The sequence below is a fragment of the Poecilia latipinna genome, unplaced genomic scaffold, assembly GCF_001443285.1.
Source record: "Poecilia latipinna isolate Pla-1442-1.1 unplaced genomic scaffold, P_latipinna-1.0 Scaffold2452, whole genome shotgun sequence".
Lineage (NCBI taxonomy): Eukaryota > Metazoa > Chordata > Actinopteri > Cyprinodontiformes > Poeciliidae > Poecilia > Poecilia latipinna.
In genome coordinates this window covers 47,993-60,803 of record NW_015115068.1, presented here as the reverse complement: position 1 = coordinate 60,803, position 12,811 = coordinate 47,993, and the positions used below count along the sequence as shown (strand labels likewise).

Genomic DNA, 12,811 nt, shown 5'->3' with positions numbered 1-12,811 from the left:
TAAGCTAATCACAATGATGCTAATGCTAGCAGCTGTGGTCCTGCTCTCGGCTCACCTGCTCGTTGAAAATGACGCCGCAGACGATGTAGGTGACGTTCTTCCTCAGAGTCGCCGGCTTGCTCAGCTCCAGACCCAGGTCACACAGAGTGACCTCTGACCCCTGGCCGCTCAGCAGCTGCTCCACCTGCTCCTCCACCTGCTGCCGCTCCTTCGCCGTCACCTCCATGCCTGCAGGAACACAGAAACACCAGGAGTTCTACTGGGTCTGCCACACTGAGCCTTGGTGACCTTTGACCCCTCCACTGGACTATTGTGATTGCAAACCATTATGAGCTGCAGTTCTGGAGAGGTTCTGACCCAGTTAGAGGTCAAGATGTTAAGTTGATGACTGAAACCCTCCAACCACCAACAATCAGAGGTCAGAGGTCATAATATTCTGCCAAGTTGATGCAAGTTTCTTCAGTCAGAAACCCAGAGGCCCGGGGGTTCGGTTTCGGCCCGGTTCTGTCTGATCTCAGTGTTCTGGATGTTAAAGCTGAATCCTTTAGCCTTTAGAAATGGTGAAACAGCCCAAGATGCCAAAGGGTACCAGAAACCGAACCGGAAGTAGTTTAACGCACCGTTACCATGGCAACACGGGCGGATTTTACGGGTACCTGTCAGAAACATTAAACAGATTAAACCACAGACCTGTTTGTATTCGGCTCTGCTCCAGTCACTGCTCCATTCGAAGTCGAACCGGAAACGAACCCTGTTTCCGGTTCCGGTCTGACATTAAGTTTCACTCAAATTGTTTTTTAATTTTTTTAATTTTATTGTACTACTCAAAAACCGAATGATTCGGTTCTGTTTAGTGATGTTCTGTAAATTTTAGAATCCTGAGTTTGTTTTTAAGGTGCCACCGGAAGTCACGTGTTTTGTAGTTTTTTTCGTTAACATCCTGTGTTGTAACGCAGAAAAAGGTCACAGAGGAAGCTAGCAGTAGCTAGCCGCTTCCAAATCTAAATATTCCATTAACGGACAAATATTAACTTTTTTTTTAATCGGAACATCTTCATTAAGCAGGTGAGTTTAAAGCAGCTTCATGTTTCATTATCGTACAGGAGCATTTTATTGTTTTATTGTGAGTTGTTTGGTTAAATATTTCTTTAAGAGTCACCTGAACGTCTGCTTCTGTCTGATTATCATTTCTGTGGGATTTTAAAGATGAAAAAAAAAATGCAAACGTTTTTATTCTCCAGTAAGTTTAGTCATATTAGTAGGACCAAGTGAAGCTGTGAAAGAGTCCAGTTAACCAGTGCCGGACTTAGAAGAATCAGGGCCCTGGGCTGGAGACAGTTTTGGTGCCTCCACCCCTCCCCCCAAAATAAAGAAAGGGGGGAAAAAAGCAACAGAAGATATTATGCAAACTATGAAAGTTTAAGCTGCAGGTACAAATGTGTAGTTAGTTAAAACATCTGGCAGATGACTTTATATTTTCCGTCTTCAAATATTTGAATGATGTTTCAATTAATAAAAATCTAACAGTATTTTAATTTAAAGTAAATACACATGGGAAATGAACCTGTGACTTTAATATGAGGTGCAATGTTTGCAAAACACGTTCAGCATACAACTGAAGTCAGAGCACTGGGCTGCTGATCCGGTAAGGCCTTTCTAACGTCTGGCTCAGCATCATCCAACCAACCGTCCATCCATGGTGTGTTCAGTCCAACATCAACTGATCGTTTCTGCATGATTATGTTATGTTAATGGACAGAGCAGTAAAAGCACAGTCATGAGTCCAAAATAGTTGTTTTATTTATCATTTAACCCAACAAACTTGGGTAGATCATCTAAAATAACAATATTGGCCCATAGAGGTTAAAGTAACTGAACTTTACTCAACAAACTGGCAACAAGAACACTGACTGAAACACACAGCGTGAACTAAAATGTGCACTTATTTTAGGATACAGTGACATACGATTATGGACTCTGTAAACTATATCCTGTATTTAAAGAACTGAAAACTGAACTGAAATCGTCACATCACATTTCTAATAATTCATCTCTTCTTGTTTTCCTGCTGAAGCTTCCAGAACCAGAGCGGTGCTGCATTCAGGGTCCAGAACCAGAGCGGTGCTGCATTCAGGGACCTCAGAGCTCTGTGATTGGCTGGGAGCAGCAGCTCTGATCAGGGTCGAGGATGTGTGTAGTGTCTGTCTGATCAGAACCATCTCCAGAACCGGGCCATGTCACGGCACAGCAAGCTGCAGAAGCAGGTCCTGGCTCTGTACCGCCACTTCCTGCGGGCTGGGAAGGACAAACCGGGTTTCCTGCCCAGAATCCGGGATGAGTTCCGGGAAAACGCGCGCATCAAGAAGACGGACGTGATGCACATCGAGTACCTGTACCGCCGCGGCCAGCGGCAGCTGCAGCAGCTCAGGGACGCCAACACCAAGCAGCTGGGCTCCTTCTCCAGAGGCAGCGAGCCGGGCTGACCAACAGAACCACCAGAACCATTAATGCATACCTCACTGACTGGACCAGAACCTGCACACAACATGAAACCTGCTACTATAGAAGAAACTTTTCTCTGCTACTCAGTAAAATATTTAACCAGCAGCAGATCCGTCAGAATCCAGAAGTTCTGCTGGTTCTGGAAGGTCAGAGGTTCTGGTTCCTGCTGCGTACCGAGTCAGAGTCACGTCCTGTCACCTAATTTATTATAACACAAGATCAAAAATGAGAAAAAAACAACTTGATTCTGTTGGAACAGATTCATCAGAACCATCAGCTGCTTCCCCGGTTCTGGTTCTGATATTTAACAAGTAAAATCTCTGAGAATCTTAAATCAGCTTAGATATTAAATAATTGAGCTTCTCATCTGCTAGTATCTCCAGATTTATGGGATGGACCTCTGTGATTTCAGTTTCAATAAAATATTGATGTTTATCAATTTATAATTTGAGAAAAAAATAAAATCCCCACCCAACATAATTATTAAAATTTAAAACTGAAATCCAACAATCGAAGAAAAGTCCACAGACGTCTACGTCAGATATAAAAGCCATGATCGGCTCACGTACTCAAAACTTTTAAAAGTTTAAAACTTTTGTTCAGTTTTTCAGATTCTTCATGGAATCATTTTGAGTTTTGGCACTAAAGACTGAAACAAACCGACTGAAGGCCAGTCCTGCTGCACCGCCTGATCTCAGTAAACATAACTTCTGTTTTGGACCTGGTTCTGGTTCTGTTCAGAACTTTATTCTCGTCACAGAAACGCATAACATAAAAAAGTACAAACCCCATGTGACAGTTGACAGTGCCCCCTGGTGGCTTGGCATAAAATAACAGTTCTCACTGTTGTAACTAGAGTGACGGTTAGAAAAGAGAAACGAAACAATATTGGAAAACACAAACATAATAAACCCAATTATTAAAGAACAGCTTCTGTTTATTTCTTGATTTAGAGTAAAAGATCAAAAATGTTTTAAGGTTTAAAGATGGAAAAAAGGCGACACAGAGAAGCTTTTATTGTGAAATGCCTTGAGGTTCAGCTCAGAAAGGATGTAGTTTGACCTCTGGGTGTGAAAACTTCCTCTCCAGTCAGAGTAAGGGAGTGGACTCCAGGGCTTTGACCCGCGCTGCAAACAGAAGAACGTTCTTCTCCACCTCGGCGTTGATCTGGGCCTGCGAGGCCCGCGGGTTCTTCTGGAGGAAACCTGCGATGCTCAGGATGCATTCCCTCTGAACAGAACCAGAACCAGCATCAGGACTGTTTGTTCTGGAAACATCTCACCTGAGCACCTTCCTGCAGCCTGACGCACACCTTGTAAGCGTCCACCTGGTCCTGGCCGGTGATCCGGTTCAGCAGCTCGCGGCCCACCTGGACCCCCGTCACCGCTGCCAGCAGCTTCCGGTCGGCCTCCGACTGCGAGGAAAGCCAGCGCAGCAGCGCCACCTGCAGCCCACATACAAACATTACACCTGAGTCTGGAAAACCTTCTATGTAGGTTCCGACAGACCCAAACCGACCCTGAACCTGGAATCACACTGGACTCTATAATGGGTCAAAGGTCACAGATTTTTTTTAGAAAAGGCTAATTGACCCAAACACAGATGGAACCAAAACTGATGTAAATGGGAAGAAATATAAAGTCTTGATAAAATAATGAACTATTAAAGTTTTGTGTGACATATTTGTTTTTTGCTTTTGTCTGTAATCTATAAAACCGGAGAGAAATCAATCGTACCGCAATGGAACCTCCTGGGTATGAAATGATTTGTTTATATGATCATTTTCCATCTTATAATTTAATAAAGATGAATGTGTCTTATATAGTTAAAATAGAATATTATTCAATATAGATCTTAGCTTCTGAATAAAGTAATGAAATTAACATATTAAGTTTTAAAGGTTACTAATATTCTGACCTGCTGGAAAAGCTGCGCGTTGCTCATCCCTCCTCCAGAACCGAACATGGCGGTCAAGCTGACCGATAAATCTGATGATTTATAATAAAATAAAATCCGATAATATCATATGAAGTTGTTGGCTGCGGCTAAAGCTCACAGTTTAACAGAAAAACCACAAAAAACACGGAGAAAACCTCCTGTAAATTACGGCTTCCTGTTTACTTTTTGTCTTCTTCTTCGCTTTGATTGACACACAGAGGCTCACCAGCGCCACCTCCCGCAGCGACAAGCTTTAACTTCTTTAATAAAAAAGTAGGTAAAGTCACGAGATTTCATCCAGATTGGTATGACCTCCCCTCAGTCTCATCATTTAAAATTTCTCTTCTGTGTCTCTTACTAACATTTTTATTAATACAGATTTTTGTATTTTGTTCTGGAATCTGTCCGCTTTCTGTGTCGTTGATTTAGCTCCTGCATATATAATATATCCATAATCCAGTTACTTTTTTGTCAACAAAGTTATTAAAATATATATACAAGTCCATAATTTAGTGTGTGACTTCCCAGTTACTTATAACCAGTTTTCATAAGACTCTTCTTACCTGTACTAAATATATTTTTTTTTTCTTTTTTTTTATTATTTTTTTTTAAGCCATATCTCCTTTCTGATTGGACAACGTGAGTTCTGCGTCACGACAGCGTGCTCTCTGGTTGGCTGCATTGAATCGGCGGGGGGAAGAGTCTCTGCTTCAAATATGAAAACATCAAATCTCTCATTCAGGAAGTTTCTTTGAGGAGGCAGCTGCTGATTTGACGTTAAAGAAACAATAAAGTAGATTTTAATTTGTATGAAAACATGAACACGGAGGGCTGTAAGGGTGACGCGGAGGTGTCGGAGGTTTCTGACAGGCTGGAGAAGTAAGTGAAGCGACTCTAACGGCTGTTTATTTGAACGGCTGAGTTAGCATCGCAGCTAGCTGATGTTCACATGGTTTATAATGGAGGAGCTAGTTAGTGGCTAACTGATCCCAGCAACAGACCGAAGACAACGTCAGAAGAAGCCTGATTATTAAAATACATACTTTGTGCTGTATATCCCATTTTCCCTATTAATAATAACATTTTAATTTGTCTGTAATAATTAATATGTAATATTTCTCCATGTGGATCAACATCCTGTGCTGGTGGGCAGAATTGGGCTTGAATTGCAGTCGGTCTACGCTTTGGATACTCTGATGTAAATTATTACATTCTTTTTGTTGTTTTTAAACATTTCTTAATGATTAATTTAAAAATTAAATTAATCCTCTCACTGGTAGAGGAGTCTGTTTCAGGTGGTTTGGATGCAGGTTAAAGTAAATTTAAAGTCATAAAGCAACATTTCTGTACTGCAGACATTAAATATGACTTTAAATCAACAGCTAGTGAGTCTGAATCGATGCAGACGGAGGTTGGAGACAAAACTTACCATAAATACATAAAATGAGCAACAAGCAGCGATTTATTATAATATCAAAACAAGAGAAATATTTGATAAATCTCTGAGCTGTTTGGTTTCCAGTTGGGTCTGGATGTATCCTCTGGTTTGGTTCTGGTTCTGACCCAGACTCTGTTTTTGCAGATCTTTGTGTATGGAGGACCAGATGGAAACATACAGCAGGTAATGAAATGTCAAAGTTTTACATCTAATTTTTATTTATTTTATTTTTGTCTTTGCTGTAAACATAAGTTAACAAACTAACATTCTCCAACTTCTTCAATTTGTTTCAGCAATTTTTCTAATATTCTGAACACTTGAGATCAAAATATCCATAAGCAGCTCAGACAGGACTCGTATCTGAACCATGGTGGTTTTATTTTACCACCAGGACTCTTTAGCAAATGTAGATTCATTCAAGCACAATCTGTACAATGTTTTATATTTGAATCTATTTGTTAACATTCCCAGTAGAAGCTGTCATGGCAGTTTAACCAGAACCAGTTTAAAGAGCACAGGTCCAGTTCTGCCTGAATTTAACAGATAAAACGGATGAATGAGGGACTTTTATGATTTTTGTAAATCAAAACACTGGTGGATAAAAAGATTATATTGCAATAAATGAAAACTAAACATATGGTTAAACAGAAAATTACCCTAAATAAAATATTTATTTTACCACCTATTAGTGAGGCAGTAAATTCACTTTAAAATAAAAAACGTTTATATTTCCATCCAGTTTGAAATCAGTTGTGACTGAAAGGCCTTAAGTTAATTAAAACCTTTTGTTAAGTGGAGCAGATAAACAGGTGAGTTTTCATGTTGGTCTATTTACTGTGAGCCTGGAAACACATTAACTCTTTATCGTTTATATAAATCACATCATTATCTCAACACTAACCAACATTGTCAGATGTTTTTCTGACCTTAAACCTCACAGGAAGTGGAGAGTGACATGAACCCTGAACCAGCTGCTGGACTGTTTCACTGTGGTGCTGTTGGGTCGTTGATGTGATTATTCAGACCACATGGTGTTCAGGCCCGTCAGTCTGCAGAAACATGAAGTTACTGATGGTTTAGTGCTGATGTCAGTGTCACATTAGGTTTTGTAACAAACATCAATTTCTAAAATTCTTCAAGGTAAATTATCTGCCTCCAGGCTTTGTTAAATGTTGTGCTAAGCTCGGTTTGGAGTCGATGTATTGAACTGGGTGCCAGTGGACACGCACCAATCGCGCCGTCCCTGTCCTGCGCCTCAGCCTCACACCGTCACAGCGAGTTGGTGCTCACCTAAACATTTTTGCACAGATTGTGGTGCCGCCATTCATGAAACATGATTGTTTGGAAGGTGTTCTGGCAGAGCAGGTTCACCTGTACCAGTATTTATATGAACCCTGTGTGAAGACTCGTTTTCAAAGAACTGATGTAAAAGCCACACCGACTGATCGGCTCACACACCAAATTAATTAATTAATTACATTCCCTTTGGGATCAGTGAAGTCTTTTTATTTATTTTTTAAATCTGCACTCGATGCAAACTTTTAAATGTGCAACTATAACTTGGTGTGGAGCGCTTCAGACTCTTCATGGACTCAGTTTGAATCAGATTAAAACAACCTGTTGTGGCTTCAGGCGTGTCCTGCTGCCCGGCTTGTTCCCACTGTTGGTACCGGTCCGGTTTGGACTAGAGCCGACCCGGCAGAGGTTCTGTTTAGGGCTGCTGTAAATGAGTTTTTCAGTAATCTGCTAATCTATCGACCATTCTAACAAGAAATCAAATAAAAAATGTGACAAATTAAAACATTGGTAAATGCTGCCATGACAGCAGTATTGATACCAGATATCAACATATCAACATTGGCCCAGATTTTCAGTTTTACATCCCTAACATTTACTTTTCTATAGGTTAGAAAATTTACCTCTAACAGTAATAGGTCAATTTATTTTAGTTAACATGACCAAAGATTATACAAAACTCTGAAATCATATTCAAATCATTCATCATCATGACAGCCCTAGTTCTTTGTTTCAGGTTGATTTCAGACGGCAAAGCTGTTGCCAAACAAGGAGACATTCAGCAAGCTCTGAAGCTGTTCAAACAGGCGTTCAGCATTCACCAAACTCCCAAACTGGAGAGCAGAATAAAGAAGATCGAAGAACTCCTGGCCGAGAATGACTTGGAGGATGAAGACGACGAGTTTGTCAATGTGAACAACAGCGGCTTAATGCTGTTTAAAGAGCTGCATGACAGGCTGTACGACTATCAGAGAGTCGGAGTTTCCTTCCTGTACGGCCTCTACAGGGACGGCCGAAGAGGAGGAGTTCTGGCGGACGACATGGGACTCGGGAAGACCATCCAGATCATCTCCTTCCTCTCTGGCATGTACGACAACGACCTGATAAAACACACTCTGCTGGTCATGCCAACCTCTCTCATCACAAACTGGGTCAAGGAGTTCAGCAAATGGACTCCAGGAATGAGGGTGAAGGATTTCCACGGTGCCAGTAAAGCAGAGAGGACCAGGAGTTTGGAGAAAGTTCAGAGGCGAGGAGGAGTGATCATCACCACCTACACCATGCTGATGAACAACTGGCAGCAGCTGGCCTCATTTCAGGGAAAGGAGTTCTGCTGGGACTACATGATCCTGGATGAAGCACACAAGATTAAAAACTCTTCCACCAAAACAGCCAAAAGTGCCTACGCCATTCCCTCCAAGAACAGGATTCTCCTGACGGGAACGCCGGTCCAGAACAACCTCAGGGAAATGTGGACCCTCTTTGACTTTGCCTGTCAGGGAACTCTCCTGGGAACAGCCAAGACTTTCAAAACAGAGTATGAGAACCCCATCACCCGCGCCAGGGAGAAGGATGCTACTCCTGGGGAAAAAGCTCTCGGCTCCAGGATGTCCGAGAACCTCATGACTCTGATCAAGCCCTACTTCCTTCGTAGAACAAAATCAGAAGTGCAAAAGAAGAAGACTGGTGGAAAAGAGGCAAACTCAGAACCTGGTAACCACCAAAACCCTCAGCCAACCTCTGGGGCAGTCATGCCCAAGCTCACTCGAAAGAATGACCTGATCGTCTGGACTTACCTGAGTGCCATTCAGGAGGACATTTACAGACAGTTCATCAGTTTGGACCACATCAAGGAGCTGCTGATGACCACCAAATCACCTCTGGCTGAATTAAACATCCTGAAGAAGTTGTGTGACCATCCCAGACTGTTGTCTGCCAATGCTACTGCACAGTTAGGGCTGGATCAAAATCCTGAAGGGGAAAACGATGAGACTGATGTTAAGAGTATCGCAAACGTTTCAGATGAAACTTTAATATCAGAATCTGGAAAGCTTGTCTTTCTTTTGGCTCTTCTAGAGCGTCTGAGAGAGGAAGGCCACCGAACGCTGGTCTTTGCTCACTACAGGACAGTCCTCGACATCCTCCAACGGATCCTTGGCAACAGAGGGTTCAAACTGCTGAGACTGGATGGAACCATCACGCAGATCACAGAACGAGAAAAACTGATCTCTCGGTTTCAAACAGACAAACGTTACTCCGTGTTTCTCCTCACCACTCAGGTTGGAGGAGTGGGCATCACCCTGACAGCAGCAAACAGAGTAGTCATCTACGATCCGAGCTGGAACCCTGCTACAGACGCTCAGGCTGTCGACAGAGCGTACCGCATTGGCCAGACAGAAAACGTAGTGATCTACAGACTGATAACCTGTGGAACGGTGGAGGAGAAGATCTACAGGCGGCAGGTTTTCAAAGACTCCCTGATCCGGCAGAACACCGGAGACACAAAGAACCCGTTCAGGTACTTCAGCAGACAAGAACTGAAGGAGCTCTTCACCCTGGAGGACCCAAGGTCTTCCAGCACCCAACTTCAGCTGCAGGATCTGCACTCCAGACAACGACGGACTGACCCAGCTCTAGATGAGCACATCGCTCAACTGCATGCTATGCACATGTTTGGGATTTCAGACCACGACCTCATGTTTTCTCTTGATGTGAACCATGATGAGGACCCTGAAGACCAGGAGGCATGCCACTACATCGAAGGGCGGGTCCAGAAGGCTCAGGAGCTGATGAAGGCAGAGTCTGAGCTGCAGGTGGGTAAAGATTAAATCATGTCTACATGGAACCACAACTTAGGAGTCTGACAGCCCAGATTTACAGTAATGTGAGCTAAAGATGGTCTAGTCAGATCTATTAGAGGCCTCCAGACGTTCTCTGACCGAGTTTAAACAAACCTGGTTACTTCTGCTTTGGTTCCACCAAAGCTTTCCGTCATCATAATGTCAGGACATTGACCAAGCAACTGCAGCACATTCATTCTTCCTTCTCCAAGCCATTCTGTTGTAGATAAGCTGCTGTATTTGGGATCATTGTTCTGTTGTCCTACTCCCTACAGGGTTGACCCAGTTTCTTCCAGGTTTGATCCTCCTCCCTAATATATGCAACACCACAGTTCAGTAGGTTCTCTGGTGTGGAACGATGAGCCATGCAGGCATAGCTTCTGCAGTATCCCCCATCCCACCTTATGGCCCAGTGGCAAACACCATGGGATGGAGAGATGGGGCTCAGAGGGTTGGTTTGGTCCCGCTGACTGTAGCTGTGGGGGACGGCCTGGGTATATCTGATGGCGGTATGGGGCAGCCTAACCTTTAGTTGAGGCGCTTAGTGCAGATGCTGAAGCTGAGCCCGGAGTGGTGGGCTGTCACAGGCACCACTGAGCCTGGGGATCTGTCGGGCAGTTTGGGAACCAGACAGATCCCCATCGGGGGCTGACCAGGCCTCTGATGGGGATCCATGCCTCTTGACCCCTAGGGGTCACCTCAAGTAGAGGGCAATGTGCCCCGGTCCATCTGAGCTCTGGCAGCCATCTTGGGGGCCAATCGGTGGTCTCCCTTGGCTGTAGGGACACTGGGTCACAGGGGGCAGAATCCAGGGCTTTAGGGTCACCCTATATCTGTGGGTCTTTGACCAGGAAGCAGCTGCATCCTTCTGAAGTCAGTTCCACCAGATCTTTGTTGCTCTTGGTGCTGAGGCCTGGAGGCCTGAAACCCAGAAACACGTTAGAAACTTACTGACAAGCTTCCCAGGTTCTGTAGCGCCAAAACAAAACCCTCTGCATCAACCGTCCAACATCGTTCCTGATGGCTAATGAGAGGTCCATTATGGTCCAGCATCTAAACTCAGTCCGGCAGCCATCTTGTTTCTAGAGAGAAGTTTCTTTAACCTTTAAGCTGAGGCCTGTAGAGATGGAGCTCTGGGGTTTCTAGTCATGTCTTCATGTTGTGACCTCTGACCCTGGGCTGATCATCTTGTTCTCCTCTTGCTGATGGTGGTTCTGTTCCTGCAGATGCAGCTGGCGGCGAGCATGGCGTCCAGCACAGAACCAGCCTGGCTGAGACAGACGCCGGACAACACCAGGCGCCGGTCCAACGAGAAGAAACCAAGGAACCCAATGCCAGGACTTCCTCTTCCACTTCCTGACCCCAAAGTGTCTCTGGAGGTGGTGGATATGGACCGGTCCGGTTCTGGAGGAAAGCAACCCCATAAGGAGTCCAGCAATGAAGTCATTGATCTGTCTGGAGATGCTTCTGCAGAACCAATAGGCAGCTCTTCTGGACCGGACGCCAGTCTGATTGAGATGACGGCAGACGAGAAGCCCGTCAGGCCGACCAGAACCTCTGAGACCGACCAGCAGAACCACAGCGACTCGGACCTTCAGCAGTATGACGCCTCCAGACTGAGTGCCGGGCTCGAGTCTTCTCACGGAAACTTCAACCTGGAGCTGGAGGACAGCGACGAAGACGAGGGTCTGGACGCTGCCGACACCGAGGAAGAGGAGCAGAAACTTCTGACTGAGCTTCAGCTCAACGGCAGCTTCAGCGTCCAAAAGTCCCTGACGGAGAGTCTCTGTAGACGGACCGGCGTCTCGGATCTGGACCAGTCCGCCAACGGGACCGCCAACGAGTCCGCCAACGAGTCCGCCAACGAGTCCATCGTGGGCACCAAGAGGAAGAGGGCAGCAGTGATTTATGACAGTGATGAAGAGGAGCAGCAGCTCATCGGCTCCTTCCAGGTGCTCGGATCGTCCACACCCAAAATGTCTCCACCCAGGTCCAGACGGAGCGTCACAGGAAACACGTCTGTGGTCTCCAATCGCTCCCGGCTCCAGCTTGTCATCCAGGACTCAGACGAGAACGAGAGCGATGAAGAGGAAGCAGAGAAGGTGCTGGGGATGAACTCTGAGCAGGAAGAGACGGCTGGAGAGACTCTGCATACAGAGGAAGAGGATGATGATGATGAAGAGGAAGAGGCGTCGGATCAGTTCTCTTCAGCGGGCGGCGACAGCATGGCGGGTTCTGCTCAAGATGAGCCTCGGCCGGAGGAGGAGCGGAGTTGCCATGGTAACGGAGCATCGCCCGAGCGCCTGAGCCTGGAGGAGTCGAGCATCGAGGCAGAACTGGCCTCCGGCGAGCAGATGGACCGCTGCGCCGCGTCTGGCGCCAACCCGGACAGCTACGAGTCTCTGGTCCGCAGCGGGAAGGAGAGGATCAGCCAGAACCGACCCGACGACGCGCTGGACTTCTTCCTCAGAGCCATCGACCTCCGACCTGGCGACCCTGAGGTCCAGCTCATCACCATCCAGCTGTACCGGCAGCTCAGCCACAGGCGGTAGCAGCAGAACCGCCCAGCGACCCGGAACCAGCCGGAAGCCGGCTGGTTCCGGTAGATGGACTCTGATCGGCCTCTCATGCCCCAGGGGTCGGATGTTTCTCTCCGGTTCTGGTGTTAGAAACGATCCTGGACATTTTCTTCTGTCATCATGAGAAATCTCTGCAAGCTGAAATCGTTTCTACCGAACAGAAAACAGTTTTACGGTTTAAATGTAAAAACATTAAATAAAGTTGTGACTAAACAAAA

General features: G+C 45.3%; 3 protein-coding genes across 5 annotated transcripts in view; 2 read left to right on the top strand and 1 right to left on the bottom strand.

Annotated features, from left to right (window-relative positions):
* The window catches only part of nudt18 (nudix (nucleoside diphosphate linked moiety X)-type motif 18), a 7,256-nt gene extending 6,475 nt beyond the window's left edge, over positions 1–781 (bottom strand). For 2 of the 3 annotated variants that reach the window (XM_015019588.1, XM_015019590.1), the window contains exons 1-2: positions 691–781; positions 56–228 (exon numbers count right to left, since the gene is read on the bottom strand). In XM_015019588.1, coding sequence (XP_014875074.1) covers positions 56–226 — 171 coding nt within the window. In that variant the 5' untranslated portion in view covers positions 227–228; positions 691–781. The other variant, XM_015019589.1, reaches the window with a different exon arrangement.
* Positions 782–963: 182 nt separating this feature from the next.
* sdhaf1 (succinate dehydrogenase complex assembly factor 1) lies at positions 964–2,945 on the top strand. The gene is made up of 2 exons (XM_015019592.1): positions 964–1,065; positions 2,075–2,945. Exon 2 carries the CDS (start codon positions 2,235–2,237, stop codon positions 2,481–2,483), a length of 249 nt encoding a protein of 82 aa, XP_014875078.1. The 5' UTR covers positions 964–1,065; positions 2,075–2,234; the 3' UTR covers positions 2,484–2,945.
* A 2,096-nt stretch (positions 2,946–5,041) lies between these two features.
* Positions 5,042–12,811, top strand: ercc6l (excision repair cross-complementation group 6-like). The gene is made up of 4 exons (XM_015019585.1): positions 5,042–5,319; positions 6,023–6,061; positions 7,911–9,987; positions 11,241–12,811. Exons 1-4 carry the CDS (start codon positions 5,258–5,260, stop codon positions 12,564–12,566), a joined length of 3,504 nt encoding a protein of 1,167 aa, XP_014875071.1. The 5' UTR covers positions 5,042–5,257; the 3' UTR covers positions 12,567–12,811.